This window comes from Numenius arquata, chromosome 14 (assembly GCF_964106895.1).
Source record: "Numenius arquata chromosome 14, bNumArq3.hap1.1, whole genome shotgun sequence".
NCBI lineage: Eukaryota > Metazoa > Chordata > Aves > Charadriiformes > Scolopacidae > Numenius > Numenius arquata.
Window position 1 is genome coordinate 1,326,100 of NC_133589.1, and position 25,745 is coordinate 1,351,844.

At 47.3% G+C, this 25,745-nt stretch overlaps 1 protein-coding gene across 1 annotated transcript in view; it reads left to right on the plus strand.

Annotated features, from left to right (window-relative positions):
* The window catches only part of FAM20C (FAM20C golgi associated secretory pathway kinase), a 58,609-nt gene that overhangs the window by 24,016 nt on the left and 8,848 nt on the right, over positions 1-25,745 (plus strand). Inside the window, exons 4-5 of the mRNA XM_074158396.1 lie at positions 21,240-21,332; positions 23,085-23,200. Of these exons, the coding sequence (XP_074014497.1) occupies positions 21,240-21,332; positions 23,085-23,200 (209 nt within the window). The remainder of the gene's footprint in view (positions 1-21,239; positions 21,333-23,084; positions 23,201-25,745) is intronic.

Sequence of the window (25,745 nt, forward strand, 5' to 3'; positions counted from 1 at the left end):
AATGTCAGTCTATCAGTCTGGATGCAGTAGCACAGCTTGGAAAAGCTCCCTGGTCCCTCTTATCTAACTGTACTGGTATTAGATTATTGGATTCTCTCTTCTCTCCCTTCCCCCCAAAATCCACTCACTATAAGGGGTGAAATTGCAGTGTATTGGATTGCCTGATATTGCACCCATTCTTTATTGCAATATCTTTTAGATTTCAATGGCTACAGGCCTTGAAACTATTTTGGTGTTACCAAAGACATTTAATATCTGTGAACTCAGGGAAGGTATTTCCTGGCACTCAGCAATGACTCCAAAGCCCCAAAGAATTACACTCAACAGCCCTGAATTTCAAAGCCTGACATCACTACGAGCCACGAATACAAATCCATCAACAGGAGCAGGATTTTAATTGCTTTTGAATGATTCTATAGAAATCTAAAATTGCTTTGTGGGATGAAAAAAAAAATCCCCACTTTTATCTGTGAAGAGGTTTTAATTCTGGCGAATAAAATAAGTAGCTGCTGTAATAATACAAGGTTTTTTCCCTCTGACTGTGTCGCCGTTCCTGCAGCCCCTGCCTGCTGGGATTTTATCCTTGAGCAGTGAGACATCGGAGTTCATCAGATATTGTACGTGGCAATTGCCAAAGCAGGAGAGGCTCTTTGGTGGCTGGAAGATTTGTGCTTCCATTACGTTAGCTGTGAAAAAATGAGACCACCTGCATTCTTTTGCAATGTGACCTTCTCTAGCTGGCGAGACACCGTGTTTTCTCTGTGATCTGATCTGATTTTGAGGGCAATCAAAAAGGCCAACAGTGCTTTAAAACCCAATAATACCTTGTCTCTTGCTTTACAATTTTATCTTTTTTTTTTTTTTTTTTTTTATGAAAGGAACGAAAACCTCTGCAAACATTTCTACATCTGGCTTAGCTTCTGGTTAAATGCACCCTCAGGGAGTGCTGGAAAATATTACTTCTCCTGTTTAGAAGAGAAGTAAATGAGTCACATTTTCCAAAATAGTTTTCAAGGAAAGGGCTATCAGAAGTGGTTTGTATTTTCCCGTTTGATAGATGTGGTGAATACTCGAAAATCCTCTGCGTGGCAAGAGAAACGCCACCGGAGTGTGACTGTACCTGGGGGACGGGCAGGCGGCGAGGGTCCCCTCGCTGTCCCCTGGTGGGATGCCGTGGCAGTCCCTTGAGCTGCTGCGGGGACAGAGCCCGGTGTCCCCCCGGGGTATGGGGTGGCGGAGAGCCCATGTGCCCCAAACTGGGGGAGCTGGCAAGCAGAGCAGGGGGCTTTTCCCCTCTTTCCCCCAGGGGACGGTAACTGGGGACACGAGGCTCCGCAGGGCTCGGTGGGCACCATGGCAGGACTTGTCTGGGGTTCAGAGGGGACCACATCTGGCCTTGTCCCATCTCAGCATCTATTTCTGGTCAGCAACAACACCTCCTTAACCAGGTTTTAAAATGATTATTGAGCTTGTTCTAGGGACCAAAAAAAGGACAAAGGAGTATTTGATATTTTAGTTAGCATTAAACTTACAAAAAGGTGATTGGTGGCAGCACCTGAAACTCTGAACTCATATTTTTTGTGTCGTTTGAAGTATTTTGATGCTAACGTGTATTAAAGTACAGAAAACCTTCCTAGTGAGGGCTTTAAAATATTTTTAATTATTTTCAGAAATAAACCTAGCCATTATTGTATTTTTGAAGGACAATTATTTTGTCCTTTCTTGCATAACTACACATTTTAAAATGCATTTTAAAATAATTATTTTAAAATTGTTTTTCTCCAAATTGACCATAACAATCCAGACAAATCTCTTCAGGATTAATTTTCCACCTAGCTGAAGAAATTAGCTATTGCTTTCTCCCTCCCACCCCCAAGCCCTGCTCCAACGGTTACCTGGATACCCTGCCTGTAAAGGATGTATGTGCTGAAGCAATTTAAATAGCCTGATTTGTCATCTAACTGCAGACATCATTAGCAAAGCATTATTTGGCTGGAACGTTGTAGGCTGAACGTGGCCAACTCCTCTGTGCTGAGGAGAGATTTCATTTAACCACCTTGTGACCAAATCTTGCCTGGCTTGAGCGTGGAACTGCGGCGGGTCCGGTGTGGGGAATACGAAAATGTGATTTTCCCGTGGTGTAAAGCTGTTGGAAATTTATTCTGCACCAGGATGGAAACAGGCTCTTTCAAATAGGTTGTTTTGGAATCCACGGATTCGTTTATTTGGGGGCAAGGGGATAATTTTTGTGTGAAGGGGGAGAGGGAAAGGAAGGAAATGTAAGTCTGGATTTTGCTTTTTTTTCCCCTGAGACTTTTCTCCTTGTCACAGCCCCCATTTCAGCTTATTCCTCTTGTTATCCTCTTGTTTTAACACGGCAATTCCACCAGGGTGGAAGGACCCTCATAAGCAGTTTTTTTAAAAACAAGCTGGTGAAATTACAATGATGACTTGAAATTAATTTTACTCTGTATGATAGTGTGTGAAGCAGAAAATAGTGACCTCTGATAAAGGACCTGACCTGATAAAGGACCTTCTCCCTGGCAGAAATCGTCATTTCCCTGGAATCTGACCATTGAGCGTGGTCAGGGAGGTGGTCTGTGCATAACAATAATGTGTAAAAACAAATCTGAGCTTTAAAAAGAGGATTTTGTTTGTTCCCAGTTCGTTTTTTAGGTATGGGCTGGAGCTAACCTACCGTTGGGAGGTTTTATCCCAAAGCAGGTTATTTATTATTGATCCCAGCGTGACGTGGAGAACCTGGCTGGGGTGAGGGGGTCTGTCGGGTCAGATGGATAGACCCGCATCCTCCCGTCCAGGCCGAGCCGTGGCTGCCCGTCACATATTCCCCAACGTCCTTCCTGGCAAATCAGCTTCCAAATCATGCCCAGGAATCGCAGTCCCAAGTGAGGCACGGCTGCAGGATATTCTGCTGATCCACGGTGCAGGTCCTTTCCCCTCAGTCATAATTGATGGTACAAAATACTTTATGGCTTCTCTCATTAGCATTCCCAACTCAATCTGCAATTTATTTCATGCTGTAAAAATGCTAAGAGTTTTCAACTGATTAGCAACAACATTAGGGCATGTTTCTAGATTTATCAACACGGGGTATTTTTGGGTGGGTAAGGAGGCTTTTGTCTTTGAATTAAAATGTGTCTCGACACTCCTCCTTTTTTGTTACAAATCTAGCAAAATGAAGACATTTTTGAGGTAGTAATTAAATTCTTTCAGTGACATACAGTCTGTTATACACGAGGCTTTAGTACAATGAATATATTTATTTCCAGGAAACCTACAGTATTTTCCTTGCCATTTGTAGGACTCTGCGTATAAATAATGCAGCCCATGCTGTGCTGCTTTTCAGTTCATCCCAGAAAATTATGCCATTAAAAATGGCACGGTTCTTTCAGGCACAGGCAGACGCAGCAGGTAAAGAGAATATTCATGTGAGGAGCGGCGACAGGAGCAGCCTCAGCCAACACATAACCCTGAAAAGCAAACTGCAGACGGGGAAATTGTTTGTGGTGATTATAGCAGGGAGGGAGACTGTTGCTTAACTCAATATCGCGGCACCCAAACTGCGATCCATCAAGGTGGGCTCTGAGTTTGTAACCCAGGGTTTAAGAACCACAGAATTATAGAATCACAGAATGGTTTGGGTTGGAAGGGACCTTAAAGCCCCCCCAGTGCCACCCCCTGCCCTGGGCAGGGACACCTCCCACCAGACCAGGTTGCTCCAAGCCCCCTCCAACCTGGCCTTGAACCCCTCCAGGGATGGGGCAGCCACAGCTTCTCTGGGCAACCTGGGCCAGGCTCTCACCACCCTCACAGCAAAGAAGTTCTTCCCCACATCTCAGCTCAATCTCCCCTCTTTCATTGTAAAACTGTTCCCCCATGTCCTATGGCTCCCCTCCCTCATCAAGAGTCCCTCCCCATCTCTCCTGGAGCCCCTTTAGGGACTGGAAGGGGCTCCGAGGTCTCCCCGGAGCCTCCTCTTCTCCAGGCTGAACCCCCCAACTCTCTCAGCCTGTCCTCACAGCAGAGGGGCTCCAGCCCTCCCAGCATCTCCATGGCCTCCTCTGGCCCCGCTCCAACAGGTCCACGTCCTTCCTGTGCTGAGGACTCCAGAGCTGGACACAGTTCTCCAGGTGGGGTCTCCCCAGAGCAGAGCAGAGGGGCAGAATCACCTCCCTGGACCTGCTGGCCACGCTGCTGGGGGTGCAGCCCAGGATGCGGGGGGCTTTCTGGGCTTCACCTTAGAATAAAGGTGAAGAGCTCTGGAGCCTCCCCAGACACACACAGTCCATAACCCCAGTGAGAACGAAACTTCCTTTGGAGCAGTTTTGGAAATAAAAGGTCCCGATAAAATTTTTCTCAGGTTTGGTTTCGTTTGGGAGCCCATGTTGGTGATTGAAATCTGCAATTCAGATATTCAGATATCTCTCCTGTATAAACCGTGGCTGCCCTGGCAGCGTTGGGGTGGCAGCGATGGGCGGTGTGGGACAGCCCCGCCGTGTCCCTTGGCTCGGGATGGTGGGAGTGTTCTGTATGTTTAAGAGGGTGAATTTACCGTCTCCCATTCGCTGGCGTTACTTAAGCCTAAGCAGAGCTGTAGTACGTGTTGCAAATGGGAATTGGGTTCAGGATGTGCCTGGAAGGAGTTTATTGAACTATTTATGGGCTGATCCCATTTTGGGCTCGAACTGACGTGGTTATTTTTGGTGAAATACCGTTGCGGTAGTAGTTGTGTTTGTAAAGGAGTGAGAAATTTCTCCTGCAGGTCGCAGGGTGGGTTTCACTTCAATCCTTGCCGTCCCCGGGGCAGAAGGTGCGTCCCCGATGCCGTGGGGCTGCCCCACACATCACGGGTGGATGGGCTGCAGCTCGGAGGGGGACATGGAGCTCCCACGGAGTGGGGCTGTGTCCAACGGGACCTGCTGGCCTGGGGACACCGCTCTGGACTGGAAGGGACCATGGCTGCTCCCTCGCATCCCAGCAGAGGTTTCCAATCCCGTGGTACCCGTGGGAGAGCATGGTTTTCCCAGGGCTTTTGGAAGAGGTTGGTTTCCAGAGCGGGAGTTGGGTGAAGCTGGTACAAAGGGACTTGGTGCAGGAGGGGTTCAGCGGGACACCAGGCTTCTGCATGGAAAGGTCTGGCTGGATCTCTGAGAATCCTTCAAAAAGCCAAAAATCTCACTGTCTTTGGGAAAAAAAAGCCTCAATCTGCTTTCTTTTCTTTATTTTCAGGATAAAAATCAACAATTTCAGGCATTTGCTCTTTGATATGCCTTTAGAAAGAAGTTCCAATAACTTCAGAGATGTAAATGTAAAACATATCTACAGCACATCATTAGCATGAGTGGCTGTTCCTTCTTTCTAATAAAAAAGGAATGGAAAACCATTAAAACTCATGAAATAATAAGGCAGAAGCAGATAATTTAATATGGTCATCTATTTGGAAATGCACATTATGCATAAATAATCAGAGGTATCAGCAAGGAATCCGCAGCCATTGAGCAAGAAAGTTGTTTTGCGGTTGCCATCTGACCTGTAGATAAGTGGGAACAATGTCTTCATTAAACTTACAAAACCGAACATTAATCATTAGCAAAACCAGCGCTGCAAGAGGCAGGGGAGGTCCTGCTGTGTCCCCGGGAGCCCTGTGCCTGTACCTAATGGCAGGATTTAGCTATTAAGGTCATATCAAGAATAGATCTGCTGTTTGGCCACAGGGTTTAGGGGCCTGATACAATCGGATTTAGGGTGTAGTTTACAGAATTAGTGTGTGTTGGGGGAAGAAAAGGTGTATCTTGAAAATATGTCTGTAAAAATCTGACTTCACAGGCGGTGTCCTGAAAAGAGTGTGTAGTGGGGATGAAGTGGGGTTTTAGTGGGGATGAAGGTTGTACTGAATGCGCATTCTTGGAGAACGACTGGCTCCGTGGCTCCCAGAGTTCCCCAGCGAGCCCTGGTTGCCCAGCCTGCCCGAGATGGTGTTAGCCCAGCGCCTTCCAGTAGCTCTGAGCCAGAGACTAATGTCTGCTTCTCCTCGTATTCTCTCCTCAGGGTGTAAAAGATTAAGAACAATCAGTGTTTAATTTTCTTACTGAAGGGTTTTTTTTAGGTTTTGGTGTTCTCACTGCTCTGTCCTCTGCTCCCTGTTAGTGGGAGTGGACCAGAGCTGGGTGGGGGGAGCAGGAGGTGGTGTTGCCCCAAGATTCCCAGGGCAGCTCTTCTCCTGCTGTCAGACTGCACAATAGTTATGTGAGTGAAATCCCTCATGACAGGATGTGATTGATGTGATGGGGTGGTACCAGTGCATGCAGTGCTGGAAACCAAAGGGTGAAGCTAATCATAGAATCACAGGATGGTTTGGGTTGGAAGGAACCTTAAAGCCCCCCCAGTGCCACCCCCTGCCCTGGGCAGGGACACCTCCCACCAGAACAGGTTGCTCCAAGCCCCCTCCAACCTGGCCTTGAACCCCTCCAGGGATGGGGCAGCCACAGCTTCTCTGGGCAACCTGGGCCAGGCTCTCACCACCCTCACAGCAAAGTAGTTCTTCCCCACATCTCATCTCCATCTCCCCTCTTTCATTGTAAAACCCTTCCTCCTCGTCCCATGGCTCCCCTCCCTGATCAAGAGTCCCTCCCCAGCTTTCCTGGAGCCCCCCCCTTTAGGGACTGGAAGGGGCTCTAAGGTCTCCCCGGAGCCTTCTCTTCTCCAGGCTGAACCCCCCAACTCTCTCAGCCTGTCCTCACAGCAGAGGGGCTCCAGCCCTAACATTTTTAAAGATGTGACTAAAAAAATCTCTTGCATATTTAGAAAACGCAATGGCAAATTGAACCCTGCTCTGCACCTTTGGGTCATTTTGCAGATATCCCTGTAGGCGAGCAGTGAACCCACTTTATTTAGTTTCTTTTGTTTTCCTCTCCTGCCTGCTTCAGCCAATAAGCCGATGCAGTCAGAGAGCAGTCGGACTCTCTGTAACTAATCCTATAATACTTGCTTGACATTCATATTGCTGTCGAGCCTTTCTGTCAATACAGGCATTGCCTGTGAGCTGCCTGGAAAACAGTGCCCAGGAAAAAAAAAAAAAAAAGAAAAAAAAAAAAAAGCCAAACAAAAATCAGGTTTAATTCTTACCAATATTTGTGATAAAATGAAGATCTTCACTCAACTTTATTGGAATTTACTCAGGCATTTGGTAATAGCAGCCTCCTGGAGCTTGCTAAGGAGGGAACTCCAGGGACCTGTAATAAAACACAAGAAGATGGCTTGGGTATTCTTGATTATCCAAGAGCAGTCCTGAAAGGGTTGGGCACACAGTGTGCTTTGGATGGAGTTGACATTCCAATATTAATTTAAGACCCTTCTGCTCCTGCTCATGCTTAGTCCTGCAATACCTGCCGTGACATTCTCAGGGACTGTGGACGGTGTCATGGACGCTATTCGAACTAAAGACTAAAAGCAGAGGGTATGGCTTCTGTCCCCCACGTCCAGGCATGGACATGAGAGGGTGGTTGCTGTCAGGGGTGGGCTCTCATAGTTACTCACTTTAACCTGCCTCTGCTCCACCATCCACTGAGGTCAACGAGAAGCTTCACCCAGGACTTCACTGGCCTTTAAATTAAGGTATGGGTAGGTGGAGTCCCAGTTTATGAACTGGTTCTGGCCTTCCCAATCCAGTTCACCTTGAGCTCAATGGGAGACCTTTCCCCGAGTAGAAAGGAAGTTGGATCAGACCCAAAGGAAAACAGTAAGTGCTGGAGGAGGGGGAGGATGACGTCCAAAGATCATACCACGCCATCGCTTTGCTCCGCCGTACACTTGTCCTCCCAGTTCATATTAAAAGGTGGGAGAACTGGGATACAAGTGTCCTTGGCCTCAGGAAAAACACAGTCCCCCCTTTGAAACCAGGCTCCCACAGAACTCCCGTGGGCCACGCACACATACCTATCGCACTGCACGCTTGATAAGCTTCATATTTCCTAGACATTTAAACGCAGTTAAAAATTGAAGGAGAAGTAGCCAGACACGCACTGTTTGGGAAGAGCAGCTGCACGTCATAAATCAGCTCCAGAAAAAAAAAACTGGCAGCAAGATCATTTCGCTAAAGGTTTTACTGCACATCCTTTGCAGATTTTCCCTCCCTTCTCTTGTCCTCTGCTCTTATCTCTTTTTTTTTCTTGGGCGTTTTTTTCCAAGCTCTTCTTTTATTATCACCCCTTGCATACTTTATTTTAGTCTGCCCTTATCTTACCAAGCAACCCCCACATAGGCAGGCTTTTAAGTCTTAATTAGCCAAAACTAATTTCTACGTCTTGTCTGGAGGAGGACACCAGGTTCACACCGAGGACCCCGGCTTTGGGTGGATGTGTTTTTGTGATCCCCTGAGGGTGACTATTTCTCTGCACCGTGATCACGGGAGCTCACCCAACGCATTGCCCTCGGTGGGGGGTGTTTAAATAAAGCAGTGATTATCCCGAGCAGCCAAAGCAGCCCGAGCCGTCCTGCCCCTGCAGCCACACAGCCCGTCCCTCACGTCCTCCTGCTCTTTATTCTTCCATATCGGGTGTTTTTCAGAGATTTCAGTAGGTCTTTTTTCACTTTAGAGGAGCAGGTGAGGCCAATACCGAGTCCTTTTGAAATCCTGCATCTACTGTCCTTGGAAGTGATGCTCCTCAAAACCTTCGCCTCCAGTTTTTTTCTTAAAATGCAGTGTCTTTAGGATTAAAGGAGGAGAGGGATGATGCTCTGCAGAGAGCCCCTGCAGCAGGGCCCGTCTGGGGGCCAGGAGGTTAAAATCCTCCTCATCAGTGGAGATGCCGAAGAGGGAAGAGATGCTAGTAGGGCTTGATTTTCCCTGGGAGCAGCGTAGTGACTCCCCGTGGGCTGCGGAGCCCTAAGCCACCCTTTCGCCAGGCAGTTGCAAGCCCAAAGGACCCTGATGTGTAATTCCCAGTGTAATTTGTGACTCATGTGGTGCCCTTAGTACAAAGCACGGATTAGCGGTGGGGGTTTCCAGCCTGGGAGAGGAGAAGTTTAGAGCGAAAGTAAAGTTTTCTTATAGTTTTGTAAGGCAGCACCATTAGTCTGTGAAATGGCTACAAAAAAGGGCTCCCAGCCCTCTTACTTGGGTTCCCACTCATGGAGTAAATGAGCAGCCAAGGGTGAGAAGGGTATGCTCAGTTAATTCAAATTTAGCCGGGGAGTGAAACGTTGGGGTTAATACTAAGACAATCCATGGATTTTCTTTCTTCTTGAAAAGTTTTGGGCATCCTCTGGCTGAGGCTGAGAAAGGCTGTTCCCCAGTTCTCGAGAGGTTTAGGGGCACCCTGGAGTATTGGCCCTTGCCCATCACCACCAGGTAGCAAGGAACTGCCTGAGAAACGCTCAAAACGGCAACCTACAACCTATTCTGGGATTCTGAGATTCTGTGGTTCTGAAATGGTCGTTTACCCTTGAACTGCGGGACCAGCTGAGGGCAAAGAGTAAGTTAGAAACCCTTCCTGGAGATGGGGTTTGCTGACAGGAGGAGCAGTAAAGGGACAGGAGTAAAACTAAATTAAATGAAAAAAGTGAGATGTTGTGTAGTTTGCTTTATTAGAGCAATAAAATACCACACTGTATCAAAACAAATCTCATTTCTTTTGTAACCACAAAGTAACCTGAAACAGGCAATTACCTCTTCTCGCCAGCCCAGAGAGGCACGTTGCCCTTTGCCACTCGTTAAGGATCATTAATAGCAGCGGGTCCAGGGGCGCGTGGGCTTTACTGGGAAATCACGGCACCTCGGGGATCGGAAACGCAGCCCTGGGCAGCGTTATCTCGCAGTAACCACATCCCGGCTGACCTCGGTGCCACAATTACGGAAGGTTCTCTGGATTTGGGGTGGAAACAAGCTTGAGAAGCAAAGCTGGCGGTTCTGTGACTGGGCACCAGCGGGGACACTGGTGTGTGGTGGCTGGAGCTGAGGCATCCGCTGGCAGGCAGGAGATCTGGGGGTTGCAGGAGGAAAGCGTACAAGGTCCTTCACTCTTCTGATCCCTTCTTTCTCCATTCGTGCTGGGTGGGAGAACAGTATCCAGGCTCTAAGTTCCAGAGCTCGCTGCACAAATGAGAATTTCATGCTCTTTTTTTATGCGTTGGTCTACACATGCACACCATGTAGGCTCTGGCCTATTAATGATTTTGACAGTAATTATTTATCTGCAAAATCTGGGGCACTTAACTCAGTGTAATTCAGTATCCAGTACCTGCTGAGGGATTAAATAAATGAAAAGCCCAAAGTGTTTTGCTGCTGCACGGGTAGGTGGGCAGGGAGGAGGGACCGTGCCGTAAGTTTGCCTGGTTTCTCCTTTGGGGTCCTTGGGAGAGTGGCTCTCCCTGTACAAACCAGATATATAGGTCACCCGTGGCACAAACCAGGGAAATTTAAAAGGATTTTCCACTTTCATAGCTGGAGGCTGAGCATCCTTTTATTTATTCTTCCAAGCCACCATAAAATGACGGCCTCATTGTGTGGCTGATAGAGAGGTGTGATTGTATTAGGCTTTATCCCTATTATACGATCTTAAGAACTGCAAACATTTCATTTGAGAGAGGAGAAACGCAGACTCTGAACTGCAAACTGAAAGAGGGAGCCGGTACCAGAGTGCAAACACTGTGGTCCTTCTAGTTGTGTCAATATTCGGTCCGAAGAACTTCTTCCCCTCGGGCTGGGAGGAAGATGTTGGGTCTGTGTTGCTCATACGAACAGCCCGTGACCCTTCAGCTCCTTCCTCTACCTGGCGCAGCTCAAACAGCTCTTCTGGAGCACAAGAGCTCATCAAAATTCTCATGAAAGGAGTCTGAGCTTTACTAGATCCATTCTTAATGCCCTGTGTGGAGCAGGAGACACATTGAAAGCCAGGATTTGGGCCTTATTTCTGGTTCGTCTGGCAAGACACAGAAGACAGGTCATTATTTCTTTGTTTAGAGGCATTGCAGTGCTTGGCGTGGGGCAGGAATTGGGGTCCAAGGAGCCTGGAGCACCCCTAGGACCTGCAGGTGTCGACATGAAAGGTGACGCCTGGCCTCTACCAAAGCCCGTGGCCAAAGTGACTTGTACCTTTGGCAGAACGACACACTTTTTTTCCCAAAGTAGTTGTTGTCGTGGATGGAAGAAGAATTAAAAAGACCCAACTGTGGGTCTGGAAGTGGCTGGAGCCGCTGTGGGGTCTGGGGCTTCTCAGGGGCTCCTTCTCGCCAAGCGCCGAGCACAGAAGAGCTCTGAGGAAGACTCTGCTTGACTGGCAAGGACACGCATAGTTCACTGGCTCGATGTGTGCCCAAAGTTAAGCGTGTGCTTAATGAGGCTAGAGTGCTTTGCTTAGGGCAGAGCTGAATCCTTAACAGCTCCCTGTTTTGCAGCTTTTGCTGAAAAACGGGGCTAGTATTTTCCTGCTTCCTGGGAGATTTTGAGGACAGGCTTACTAGCATTCACGGTTCTCGGAATGACGGCAAGGGAACTCAGGAATAAAAGGGGAGAAGTTATGTATCAATACATCAGATTCACAGTAATTACTTTTTCCAGCCTATTTTGAACTGGAACCTGTTGTGAACCCTTGAATTTCAATGGCACATACATCACGTAGAGCAAAAAGAAAAAATCCAAAAGCTGAAAGAAATTTGAGTTCTGCTATGCTTCTAATATGTTTAATGTTATTGTTCCGTTAAATCCCTACCCTTAATAACCCCAGACATATTAAATAACATTCTTAGGGCTGCAGAAATGCTTCACACTTCTAATTTTACACCTATTTTTCCTCCTGCGCTCGCAGAGCTCTACAAATGGTGTAATATTGAAAAAGCTGTGTGGAAAATGCTTTGCTGTCTTTTTCCCGAGGAGAGGCCGGCGGTGCCTGGGCTCACACGGGGCTCCGGCGCGCGCTGCCCGGCTTTTCAGAAGCGGCTTTTGCAGCTTTATCGCTTTTCAGGTTTGCAGTTTATGGCCAGCGGAGGATGTACAGCCCAGCCCCAAAGGGTGAGCGGGGGGGAAGGATGACAGACACCGTGGGCTCGGCGCAGTTTGGGAGCAGGGGGAACCCAAGCCGTACCGGGGCAGGAAATACTGATGGCGATACAGCTTCTTAATGAAGATACCTTAAAGGAAGGCACCGAATATCATGGTCACACCTCATTAATGGTGTCTCCTCCTGGTTTAATTGCTGTGAGACTGTTTTCTCCCCGCTGCGGCGACAGCACTGACCGTATGAACCTTGGCACTGGGAACTCTTTTGTTGTGCTGTCAAGGGCTTCTTAATCTCTCAACCCCTGTGTGGCAGGCCAGATTTCTGGCTCAGAGATGAACCAAACCTTGCTTCTGGGTTAAGAATTCTTTTATCTGCAAAGTGAATTAGCAACAGGAGCTTCCAAGAGCTCACCTTTCTCCTCACACCGTGACTGCACAAGCCCTGCTTTTCCTGGGGGGCAGAAAAAAAAATACCCTAGCCAAGAGGCACCACCAGTTAGCCACCGGGGCATCACCATCTTCATCTCCTCTCCGACCCACCAGCATCCCAAAGGAGGGAGATGGAGATGAATTTGCAGCACATTTGCACGCCGGCAATTTCTGCATGCGAGTGCTGCCTCCCGCGCAATCAGCATTCCCGTATGGATTATATACCCCCCGCCGGGCCCCTGCGCACAGGGCAGGCTTCTTCACACCAGGGTAGGAAGCCCTGAGCTTCTAATTCTGGAAATACACACCTCAATCCCCACCGCGGACCAAAGAGCAGCCGTGCGTGTTGTTACTCGCAAGAGAAGCAGCCCTGCACGCGCCTGGCAGAAGGGGTGGTGGAAAGCATCTTTATTTCCCTGCCCCCGGCCTGCGGTGGTGCTGCTTTTCAGAAATAACCGAGATCAGCCTCTATCCCATAATGTTGGGAAAACTCACCTCACCTCGAGTATTTTCAACTTGCTCGCTCTCTAATGCTGTGCCTGCCTCTAAATGGGAGGTGTTTGTGGGGTGTGGGGGAAATATGGGAAAATATTAATAAAGAAAGATCCTGCTTGTCCGGTGCCGTGGTGTCCGGTGCCGCAGCCCGCGGGATTAGCTACTGGTGTGGGTGTTGGGTTATACATGGAGGGCACCCCCGCACGTCCTTCTGGAGTCTGGTACCAGTGGGGTTCAGCTCTGGATCTGTATGGATTGCCTGCTTCGTGACAGCATCTCGCTCTGCCTTCTTTTCAGCCATCTTCTAAATAATAATAGTAATAGTAATGATGATGATAACAGTAACAATAATAATAATAGTAATAGTGATTATGATGATGATGATGATGATAATAATAAAGAACCCGTGACTCTGCTCTCTGGCCAGGCTGGGGGTGCAGCCCCACACAGGGACCCCCTCTTTTCTGCGCCTCCCCTGACACTGCCGACTGTCGCGCCGAGAAGCACAGGGTGTGTGGGGGGGAGAGATGTCCTGACAAATGTGCTTACGTTAATATGTATTTTTTTTTCCATTTGCTTTCCCCGTGGTGACAGGCAGCTGCTTACCAGGCAGAGCTGGAAGTGATATTGCGAATTGCTGAAGGAAATTTTCCCAGTTGATCAAACTCTTATGTGTTTTGTGCTGATCAAAGATTCTCTTCATGTCTTATGTATCTGAAAGCACAAAAGGATGAATGAAAAAAAGAACTATTCTTCTGTGCTGGTAGACAATGAAATGATGATTGGTGAGATTATGCCTTGACTTTACTGTCAGCACAATGTCAGGGAAGGCAACGCTATAGAGAGGGCACATTCTGAGGTACTAATACCCAATCCAGATCACTAGAAGGAGCAGAGAAGCCCTGAAGAAGAGGAAAACGTCTGGTTTTATTATTATTATTGTATTTTAGTGGAGAATAAAATGAATCTTTCATATTCTTGGATCATATTAGTTGCCCTGATTATTCAACCCTTCATATCCTATCTGCTTGTGTAGTCAGGAGTGGTAACTCATGTTTTGCTCAGGTGAAAATCTGCTTTTTTATATATCACAGAATCACAGAATCTTTTTTGGTTGGATGGGAACTTTGAGATCATCGAGTCCAACCAACAAAAAAAAAAACCAAAACCCACACACCAAAAACAAACAAACAAAAAAACAACCAAAAAATCCCAGAACACCAAACACCAAAACCAAACCAAAACAAACACCCACAACCACACACCACCCAACCCACAAACAGACACAATATACATATTTATATTTGCATCTTGTGCGTGGGATGGCAGGAACCTTTCGCTGGTGCTGCTCCGAGGAAGGGACTGGTTTTGCACAATCTTTTCACAAACTCCCTGATCTGTGCAGAGAAGCCAGAGGTTGCTTCATTGCCTCCTAGAAACAGGGGTGTTTTTAATGGGAAAGCCTGAGGCGGGCTTGAGGGGCTTTGGGTTGGTTGGGATTTCAAGGAATTAAAGAAAAAGTTAATTGTGCTCAGTAAAGAAGGGGCCTCAGAGCTGAGGAATCTGCAGTCTGACGGCGTTAAGGCTGAATTCCCAGGTCCTGGTGTGGGGATGCTCTTCTCGGGCACAGGAGGCTGTTGTTGTGGCGTGTCTGGGCAAGTGGCCGCCCTGGGAGAGGCTCAGCCGTGGCACCACCGGGACTTTGCCTTTGTCCCCCAGCCGGGAGGAAAAGCGAGGCTGGAAACCAGCCGAGGAGGAAGGCTGGGACGTGGGGATGAGGAGGAGAGGGCTGTAGCCCTGGGATTGCGAAAGGACACTTTGAAGATCACGTTATAGCGACGTCTGTCAGGAACAGTTAAGGTCCGGCTGATCTCACCCGGGGCCAGGGGCTGGGCGAGGTGACCTCTGGAGCATCTTTTCCGTTGACTCCTCAACTGGAAATGGAAAGAAAACCTACCTTAATGTACTGTTTCCCTGTGGATTTTCTCTCCCTCTCCCCCCCAACCGTCCTCCTGTGCCAGGTAGCAAGGTATTTATATATACGGATGCTCTTTGGGAAGCTAATTGTCATTCTCAGCACCAGAAGTTGATTTATGTTCAGCTCGCTGGTCCTTGAGCATGTGCTGTTGTCAAGCTCCCTTCCTCTGCTCTGGAGAAGAGCACTCCGGGGCTGGCATGCCATAGCATGATCTCGGTATTTATCCTTTTGGCAGTTTGCTAATTATTCCTATTGCTATCACATCCCTGTGCGAGTTCCTGTCTTTCTGCCACAGTAAATATTCTCTCGTATTTTCTAGCTGCAGAACTGCTTGTTCAACGGGAGCAGCCTGAATATCCTGCAGAGGCCCATATTGTCATTTGGATGATAGCGATAAAATGGGCCAAACATCCTTTCTGTACCACTTAAAGTGCATGTCTTTGCATCCTTGGGTTGGCTGCTGGTTTTCTGGACTGTTTTCTGCTCTTGTAAAGAGCTCGTGTCGTTCCTGGGAGGGCTCTTTGCAGCAGAACGCTGTGAGGAAGCCAAAGCCATTGGCTGCCAAGGCTCCATAAGGAGTCAGGAACGGGCAGCAGATACCTTCGCTGCTGTAGATGTAGCTGCATTAGCACTATCATTTATCTTCCTAAGGACTTCCCAAGCCACTAAAATGTATTATAAAATTAAGTGGCATTTTTTCCACCTGTTCTAACTGGTACAAAAGGCATGGAAAGCCCTCCTGGACGGCACAGCTCTGCAATGCAAACCCCAGTGCCCTCCTCAGGACTGCAGCTGCCACACGGACGTGGGGCTTTTTGGTTTCTTTTTCCACGGGCTGCCTCCTTCACTTAGAATAATAAGCTTTAGATTATCTCAGGGCACTCTGGATCCTGCTGCTGCACAATCCAATTTGACAGAAGGGTTGTGGGGCGGGGAGGGAGAAAATCCTGCCAGCAGACACTGGACTTTTCAGTCGGAGTTTTCCACTGGCACAAAGGAGGAGTTGGCAGCGAGGGCTGGGGAGGTTTTTTAATGCCCGGCTGTGCTGGAGGGAAGGCTCTCAGCCTCAGTGGACCATCCGTGCCATGGGGGCTCGGTGGACCATGGGGTTGCCTGCAAAGTCCCACCGTGAGGCTTCCAAATGCAAACGATCCCCATGTCCCTCCCAGGTCACAAAATAACTGAAACAACAGCAAACCGCTGAGCGGCAGCCTGTTAGTCTTGTATTAACTATATTTTATCAGTTAGGCAACGCTGTATGTTTATTAGCTGTTGAGCCTGCCCCCCAGCTCCAGGACATGTATTTAAACACCTTGAACCCTCCCTGGGAAGAGAGGAAAGCTGCTTTCCAAAGGAGAATAGTGACCTGTAGCTGTGGGTGGACCCAGATAATCTCCAGTTATCTGTTCCAATAGCCAAATTACTCTGTGATCGATGTGAGTGGTGTCCCTGCCGATGTGATTACCCTGCCCCCTTGGGCTGTTATGTCTCTAAGTGGTTTTGCTGCTGCCGAATTTCCCCGGCCGGAGAGGGTCAGGGTCTCAGCAAAATGCCCAGACCCCCTCAGACCCGCTGCCTGCTGCTGCACAGCTCATCGTTGGGCTCCGTAATCATCCCTAATCCCCGATTCCCCCCATGAGTGTGGCAGCAGGAGGACCGGGGGCCGTGTTCAATCAGTGTCACATCCCTTCATTAGCCGAGATACGTGGGTCTGGCACACAGGGTGGCTCAGAAATGTCCCTGGGCTGTGGCACAGGAGGATGGCGTGTGTCTGTCAGGGCAAAACCTGGCTCACATTGGGCACTTTGCCCTATTTTCTAGCTTCTTGGCTGCTGTACAGATAATAGGACCCCTCCAGAGCAGAGGAAATCTGGCGTCGAGGCAGGGTTCTTTCGAGTAATACTTGGCCCTGGTGGGTATTAAGCCTGGTAATTTGGGCAGGTGTATGCAAGGGATCCTGGAAACTGAATATAGATTTCCATGGTAAAGGTTTAGTTTCTATAATGGTGTTTTCTGAAATGCCAGAGCATCTGCAGTCTCACTGCGGTGAGCAGGTTCATGAACGGCAGAAAAAAACCCAACCCAATAAAGCATTTATGTTGGGTTTGGGGGATCAAGTAATTGGCCAAAAAAATGTTTACAGAAACATTTAAGAAACGCCTGAGGCTTTGCGATTATTTCTGCACGCAAATCACTGCCTTGGTTTATCCAAATACTGCTGAAGACCAGAGCAGGTCCCGACCATAGCCGGAGTGGGGCTGACTCACCACATCTATTCATGGCCCTTCATTCATCAGAGCAGCTTTATTTCTTCTCTTCGGGAGCGTGAGTCGTGTTTCTGGCCACAGGATCAGGGCTCCGTTGCATCGTGTCTTGTGTGAACGCAAACACGTCCCTGGCCTGTTTGAACTCATTCTTTGCTTCCCGTGTTTTCTCCGAGTTGTGCCACGGTGGGGAAATTTTCAGGGGCTTTGGTTTCCCCTTAGCTCCTGTTTCTCCTCTATGAGTGTTACCGTCCCGATTCGTCTCTTCCTCGTGCCGTAATTGGGCTGGTGCCACTGTGTAATTTTTAACTGTGTGCGGTATCAACAGACCTCCATCTGTCTTTCCTCCAGAGCTTCCCCTCCTGCCGGTATAAATATCTGCCAAATCCTTCTCCAAAGAGAGGATCACCAGATTCCAACTGTTTGCAAAATAAGAGGCGCTGCCAGGACTCCTCTCCCCCCGTCAGCAGGGCCCGTGTCCTGCACCCTGGGAGATGGTGCTGCTGGCACCGGGACCTCTGGCCGTTGCTCTCATTTATTGTCCCTCAGAAGCCTACCCTTCTGCAGAGGGTCCGGCATATTGGTCTGTTTGCTCAAATATCTCATTAGCTCTGACATTTTATTAGAAAATAACCTTCAGTAGCCATCAGGTAAAAGAAAAAAACCAAAATAACTTGAGGATTGGGGCTTTTTTCCCCTTTAAAATGCAATTAAAACATAGAATGATAGAGTTGTCTAGGTTGGAAGGGACCTTTAAGATCATCTGGTCCAACCATCAACCTAACCCTCATAAAAACCATCACTAAACCATGTCACTTAGCACTATGTCAACCAGGCTTTTAAATACCTCCAGGGATGGTGCCTCAACCACTGCCCTGGGCAGCCCATTCCAGGGCTGTGGGATGGGTCGGTTCCAGTGTTGGTTTTTAAGATACTTTACTCAGGGTCTGTGCCCCTTTCCCAGCCCGTCACTTAGAGACCCAGGGCCAGTTGCCACCACCCAGAGCCCAGGTAACTGATGGGACTTGCTGACACCACATCCACACTGCTGAGAGCAGGGTTTGATCTTCCACCTCTCCGTACATACATCAGAGCAGAGCATTAGAGGAATTGGCATCAAACCAGGCAATGCACTGATTGGATTGTGCACACTGAAAAATAGCAGCTTGTTTAATGTGAATAAAATAAAATCGCATGTGTTGGTGTTTGCTGGTGGAACAGCTGACTGTGGCTGAGTTACCAGTGAACCTCTTTAGGTGCTGCTGCAGACATCAAATTAACAATAAATGTATGTTTGAATAAAAAACTTGCCAGCTAAATCAGATGCAAGGAACAAGGTTCCTGTTCTCTCTATGGGAAACGGGAATAAGTCAGCAGAAAGGATTTTTCAAGGTTATTTTAGGAGTGGGTTTCATGCTTGGATCTGCTACATCTTCATTCGGCAGAGCTTTGGAAAGGAACATAAGGAATGTAAAGCAACTCGTGGTGATAGGAGGATTGATAAATCCTCCTTCCAGTCTAGAGTCAGGATAACCAAATATTTCCAAGAGACAGAAAAGTGGGTACCACACTGGTTTGATGGGGGCATGGACCATGGGGACCACGGCTGGAGAGTCTTTTTCTGTAGATAAATAGAGGGAAGCACCTGAAGCACCAAAGAAACTTGTGAGTTTGTTTCATGATGTATAGCCAGGTTCAAAAAACACCGGTATTTCCATTGTCTACATTGCGGTGTGGATTTGGTGTCCAATTTTGAAGGTTTTAGGACAATGAAGTTCACAATCTTCTATGAGGGTGCGCTACCACTTAATAATACATTATGACAGGAGAGAAATATGTACAAACAAGTCTAAGCCTGCAGGACAGCTATGCTTACTTACAGATGAATAATATCCCCAGCCGTTGCCGGGGGTGGCAGGGAGCAAAGAGAAAAGTGAAATTAGAGGGACCAGAACATCCCGGGGGGGATGTGGTGAGGAGGAGCCGGCTGGGGCTACGGCTGCGTGGGGGCAAGATTGAGATCTAGCCCTTATTGAAGTCTGATTTTTCTGGAGCAAGATTTTCTTGTAAAGGAACAGCCAGGATTTGTGTAAAGTCTTTGGGAGATAAAGAAGCAGATGGCATTGATTAGCTAATTAGTAATATTTTCTGCAACTTATCGGCTGTGCTGATATGTGTGAAGTTTGCAAAAGCTTGGGATGAATCTTTCTCTCTTTGGTTTGTTGAAAAAATCGACTATTTTAAAATCTGGAGGGGAGGGAAAGTTATACACAAATGTGTAATTTTCTGCCCAACAGAAATATGTTAATCTTTTCCTTTGAATTTATGTTCGGGGCTCGTTTCTTCATTTTTGAGGGGAATATGCACAAGGAGGTTGCAGCTCTCCTGGCTCTTGTCTCGATGGCATGGTCTGTTGTGTGACATGCCCTAGGATTCTGGCTTTCTGTGTTCCTCTTTGTGGGCCTGCTCCTTCCCCTTTTGCATTTATTATGGAGACAAAGCAAAATACTATTTTTATATTTTATGCCAGACTCACTTGTCTCCTTGTGAACCCTTTGCAGCCACAGGACTTATGCCAAGGGTTGGCCAACTCCGTGACCATTACTGTGCCAGTGGTCAGTGCTCTTTTGCCCAGAGCATCACTGGGGTGTTGGAGGCCCCTCTGACCTTGAGTTAGATTGGACACAACTTAAATATCTTGATGTTGTCTCTATGATGGTGGTAGCTCCTCATTTAGGGCAAGAAAGAGTACCTCGCCAAGATGTTAACGTAAAGAAGAATGTCTGAGTGAGGGTATCAGCCTTTCAGACCCTGCTGGTTCCAGAGCAAAGTCTTCATATAGTCAAAAACCACGAGATTCATGCGGTTTCCTCAGCCAGGTGGATGCGGGCAGGCTCATTGGCAGACACCGGTCCTGATAGTCATGGTGGTCTTTGTGGGAATGAGCGTGGGTGGACATGGCTTTGGGTTCCCAACAAGCCCCGTAATTAGGACTTGCTGCAAATTCTCCAGAGGCTTGAGCTCTGCAACAGCACCACCCCAAAGCCTTTCATGCGATGAGGTCCCAGTGTAGAAACTGTACTTTAATTGCCAGTGTGGAGCACGGGTGACGCATGAGCTGTCATCTGGCCACCTGTGACAGCGGGGAATGAGAAAGAGCTTTGTTTTCCTCTGCTGGGGATGTGTCCTCCCTTGCAGATGCTCTGCGGAATGGCTTTGTGGTGCTTATCTCCCGTGTAAGGCTTCCAAACAGGGCATGAGGCAGGTTGAGGTGGGGCCCAGGCATTGTATTGGTCAACTGCCTGGGTTGTGCTCCATCCAAACGCCATCAGGACTGGAAATTGCCTAAAGTGGCAATCTTCCACAGAAGATTTGCTCCTTCGTTACATAGAGCTTTCTATTTTCCGTGGAGTTTGGTGTTGAAGCTTTAGCCTTTCTATTTCCATCAGAATGACATTTTTTATTGGTTCTTAAACTGAAGAAACAACAAATTCTGCATTCTCTCTGGAGCACGGTCTTGTTAGTGTTCTTTGAAACATGACATGTGTCGTGGCCGTCAAACTGCAATGATCCCATTTCTTCTGAAATGAGAAAAACATGTCACTTTTGGCTCTAAGTAATACGAAGGGAGAGTCATACTTTAGAGAGGAGCTGCATGGCTGCCAGAGATGAAAGAAAAATGTTATTACTTTTGGAAATTTCATAATTACGGTTAATGATAATTTAATGAAATGACATTGTCTTCACCGCTATCACTAATGAAATGTTTGAGAGTGATAAAATGGGTCTTGTTAAATAGAGCGAGAGTCTTCGAGTGGAAGAGCTTTGTGACAGCAGCCTGTGTGCACAAGTCTTGAATTCCTATTTTTTTTGTTACAGTAGTTTAAAAAAGAAGATAAAATGAAGGTTACCTGGCAAATAAGGCACACATGAAGTATGTAAAGGCCTGCCATTAAGCAAACAATACCGAACTCCTGAATAACAGGCTGATGACTGAGTACTGCTCTTTAGAAATGCTAACCCTTCATTAAAACACTTTCCTTGTTTTTCTTTGCAGACAAACCAGGGAACAAGAAACCCCACCTGACTTTTTTTATTTCTCAGACTATGAAAGACATAATGCAGAAATAGCAGCATTTCATTTGGACAGGCAAGTAAAATGGATTTGCAGTAAAAGAAAAGTGGAAATATTGTGATAAGTTTCTGCACTTGGCCAGCCCTGCAACTGAATTACTTTTAAAAATGGGGAAAATGGAACAAAGGTGGGCAAACACCATGAATAAATGGAATGGCAGGTGATGAAAGGGTAGATTAATAATTAGGAAATGCAACTTGCTGTGGGAATGAGAAACCTGGCAATAAGTAATTCTCAAAAAGAAAGAGAAATGCTATTGAAGAGAGGCTGAGAAATTAATGTCCCCTGTGATCCCGAAGTGCAGGTGGAGAGGGCCCGTCTCCCGGGGAACATGTCGTGTAAGTGTGACAGGTCTCTGGCTCACCCGAATTAACTCAAGGGCACCCAAATCCACACGGGACGTGGGGAATGGTGTGAGAATTCGGGGGGGAGTCACCGAGGTGGGGAGGGAGTTGTGGGGCCATCCCATCTCAGAAACGTCTTTAGGCCACAAGCCCGTGGGAAGGGGAGGGCCGTGGTGGCCATCCCCTGCTCCTCTGAGCTGAAGACGTCCCCCAGGATACGGTGGACACACCAAGACTGGGAAGGGACTGCAGCCCTCCCAGCCTGCCCAGATTAGGAGCAGGAATTAGTAATTAGTGATTAATTATTAACAGTATGGCTAGAAGCTGTGGCATTTCAGGGGCTGAAAAAGAACCGAAGCATCTTTCACACCTTGAAGTGCCAAGAAACAGCCTTTCCAAAGCTTGAAGCTTTGGGGCCACAGGTGATTTGGGAGTATGTGTGGTATTGCTGCCTTCTGGGTTGGTGGTTGGGATGAGGGGACGTACCAGTGGGGGCACGGGGTAGATTGGTCATTAAGAGCCACCCTGGTCAGATCCTTCAAGGATCTTCTATATTTTATTGGTGTTGACCTTGGTGTTGATCCCTCCTGCTTTATATTTTATATTGCCATTTTAAGCAGCTGGTACTGTAGGAAAAACCATTAATGGAGTTCCTGCAGAGAGGTTTGTTAAATATCCACACGCTAAGCAGAAAAAGCAGTTGCTACCCAACGTAGAAAAGCTTATCAGCAGACAGCGGACATAAAAACTCCACCTACAGGGAGGCTTGATGTGGGGACTTTGCTCTTTTACTGTATCTAACAGCGATGCTTCGTAGGGAGTTTTTAATGATCTATTAAAGTGGGGGCTTGGGGTAGAGAAAGGCTCTTCACCCAGCCTTTGCCCGTGGGAAAATTTTTAACCTCAGGGAGATTGTTTAGGTTGGTGTAAGGGTACTGAAGCAGAGAGGAGCAGGGCAAATAAATCAAACAAACGCTAAGACTGTCAGAAAAAAAAAAATAAATTACTGTTAGACGGTGTTGTGGAAGACAGGCTGAAATCCCATTCCTCAAGTCACTTAAAAAACTGGTGAGTAAAATGCATGTTATAACAATCCTGAAGTAGCACAAAGTCAAAAACAAGTTTCTGTTGTCTCTTATTTCTGGAATTCTACATGTCCTCATTGTTTCACAGAACAGTGTCCCCATGCTCCCGTATTTTGCATCCGCTCCATTCTACGTGGGCAAGTCAGAGCTGATCATATTCAGGGCATATTTTGTAATATATTATATGAAGGATTATCCAGTTTAAAGTTGGTGGGCTTTTTACTCCTTAAAGACCACAGATAAATGTGCCTTCGGAGTGTAATGAACCTTCCTAAAACCTACCGCTATCGTTCTATTTTAATCCTTTACCTGAACTATCTCTTTCCTCTCTCTTGCAGGATCCTGGATTTCCGCCGCGTGCCACCGGTCGCCGGCAGGCTGGTTAACATGACGAGAGAAATCCGGGACGTCACCCGGGACAAGAAACTCTGGAGAACGTTTTTCATTTCACCAGGTAGTCTTGGAAATAACACTATATTCTTTTCTATCCCACCGAACACGTACTTAAGGGAACAATGTGTAGATTGCTTAATTGCTCAGGTATTTCTAATAGAACTGTCTTCTAGACCTTTGAATAAAAATAAATGTGGAGACATAGCCTGCAAAGAAGACTTTATTGTTTTGAATTGAGTGCCTTTTCCCCTTGACAAATTACCTGCAGAGACAGGCTTTTATGTTCACAAAAGCAATGTATTCAACAAATGTTTTATGTAGAGCAATTTCTAAAGCAATTTCTTCTGTTGCTCTCAGTTTACCCAAAACCTTATTACTTACCCCATTAGTTATTTAGACTTTTTTTCCTGCTGCGATGTGATCCGTCACTTCTGTTGGTCAGACGTGTTCATTTCTCAGGTTTGACTGGAGCACCAAAACCTAATTTTCGCAGGGCCGTGACCCTTAGGTTTTATTACAACAGGAGTTTGAAAAAAATCAAGGAAATAGAGGTGTAACATACCCTGCTTCCAGCTCAAATTCTCCCACGGGCAGAGGCCAGAGCAGAAGGGACCTGAATTGTCCCCGGTCCTTGGTCTTGCTTTGAGGGCTGACCCCAGGAGCCGACACCACTCCCTATTTCTATTACTCCTCGCTCTTTCACAATGTCTGGTGGCTCCAGCCCAAGGATGGAGCTCCACAGGGTGGGAATTTTAGAAACACAGGGTAAACCCATGCCCTGCTCACCAGAACATACATCTAGAACTGGTGAAGGTGGGCAAAGGGTGGGAGAAAGCGGTGTCATCTCTGCTTAACATCTGGGATGCTGCGGTGGAGAAATTAAGGCTCTGAGTTAAGGCACAAAAATACAGGCTTAAGTATCTTCTTAAGGGAAAGAAGATCTAGGGAAACTTTCAATGTAAAGTTCTATGTTCCAGTGAGTTTAACTCATATTATTTCAGCTGCCTGCAAACGTGCTTTGCTGAGCCCGGGCTGTGGCGTGTGTGACAGGGAATCTGGAGCAGGAGCCTCCAGAGAGCTCCTTGCCCTTGCTCGCTGTGCGATTGCCCAGGAGCTGTTCATCCCCGATCCCTAAAGTCAAGATCCAAAGACTTAATTACCATTTCTCCCGATGTAACTGTCGTTTATTGCTGTTGGCCAGAAAGCAGGGCCCTGTCATTGCAGAGCTTTCTCTCTTAAAGCGCTTATCACACTTCTGTGATCACCAATAAAGTCATTATTATGGCTGTTATTTTTAGCTTTGTATTTATGTTCAGCTCTGCAGGACACACAGTTGAGCGGACAGTTATTTATTGCAGCTGTACAATACGTGACATAATTACCAGAGGTTTCACCTTATACCCCGTGTGATGAGGGCTCCGGTTTTACACGTACAGTCATGGGGACAGTGGGTACAGTCCTCGGTGAGAGTGTTCCCCAAACCTGATGTGCCGACACTCCGCTTGTGCCTCCGTCGCTTTCTCTCCCTCTTTGTCTCTCTCTCTCTGCGTCTTTTTTTTCACTTGATTTTTTTCTGGGCAAACAAGCACACAGAAAAGATGGCAAAACCATCTTGTGCCTGTTTACGTGCGCAGGGCGCTTTGGCTCTTTTGAAATCTAAGCCATTTGATTCCCGTTTTAGCAAGTAAGGCAGGGATTAGGAGGTTTGCCTGCTTTTTAGCCTTCCCAGGTTGTGTATCGCGGCGGAGGGTAAACTCCAGTGATTTCTGTGAATTACAGAGCTGAACCGCAGCGCGGAGCAGCTTACAGCAGGCAGAGCACGGCCGTGCAGAGTGAAGGGTGCCGGTTCGGATGAAGATCTTTATCTTGTCATTATGAAATTCCAGACATCCAAGGGATGATCCAAGCGTAATCCTTTATTCAAATTTATTTAGAGGCCTCAGATAAATTCAATTAAAATATTTGATTAACTATGAATCAGGCTTTTCTGGAGAATAAAACGCTTAAGCAATTAATTTTTCTTTCAATTTTACATTTCCTAAATCAATATACTTTGCTTAAAACATGTTGGTTACTTGTCAGAGTTCTTCCCTGCAAGTCCCCAGTTTAATTAGCCGGATTCTCATTAACATATGCCCAACCTCCATCTTGTATTTCATACTGACCTTAAGAGACAGGCATTAATTAATGCTTAATGAAAAAGTAATAAAGGTCCTAAATTAAGCATTTGGAAAGGAATCCACAAGCCTAGCGGGCACCGCAAGCGGCGATTTGAGGGCAGGAGAGGGAAAAGCAGAGGGTGCAGAGCCTGGGGAGGGACCGGGAGCCCGGGGAGGGCTGGCAGGGGCTGACTTGTCCCCGGAGGGGCAACAAAGTCACTTGGTTTTGCAGGAGAATGGGCAAATTGAGGTTTGCCATAGGGGATACCTGCGCCCGCATTAAGCTGTCGAGGCTTCTCAAGTGCCTTTGGGGTGGCTTTGTCTCTGCATCTCCATCCCAGCAGTTCCCAGGGACAAGGGCATGGGGACACACTGTGTCTGCGGGTGGTGTGTCCCTCTCCACGCACCCATAGGCATCTCTGGAAATTAAATGAGCCCTAAATGTAG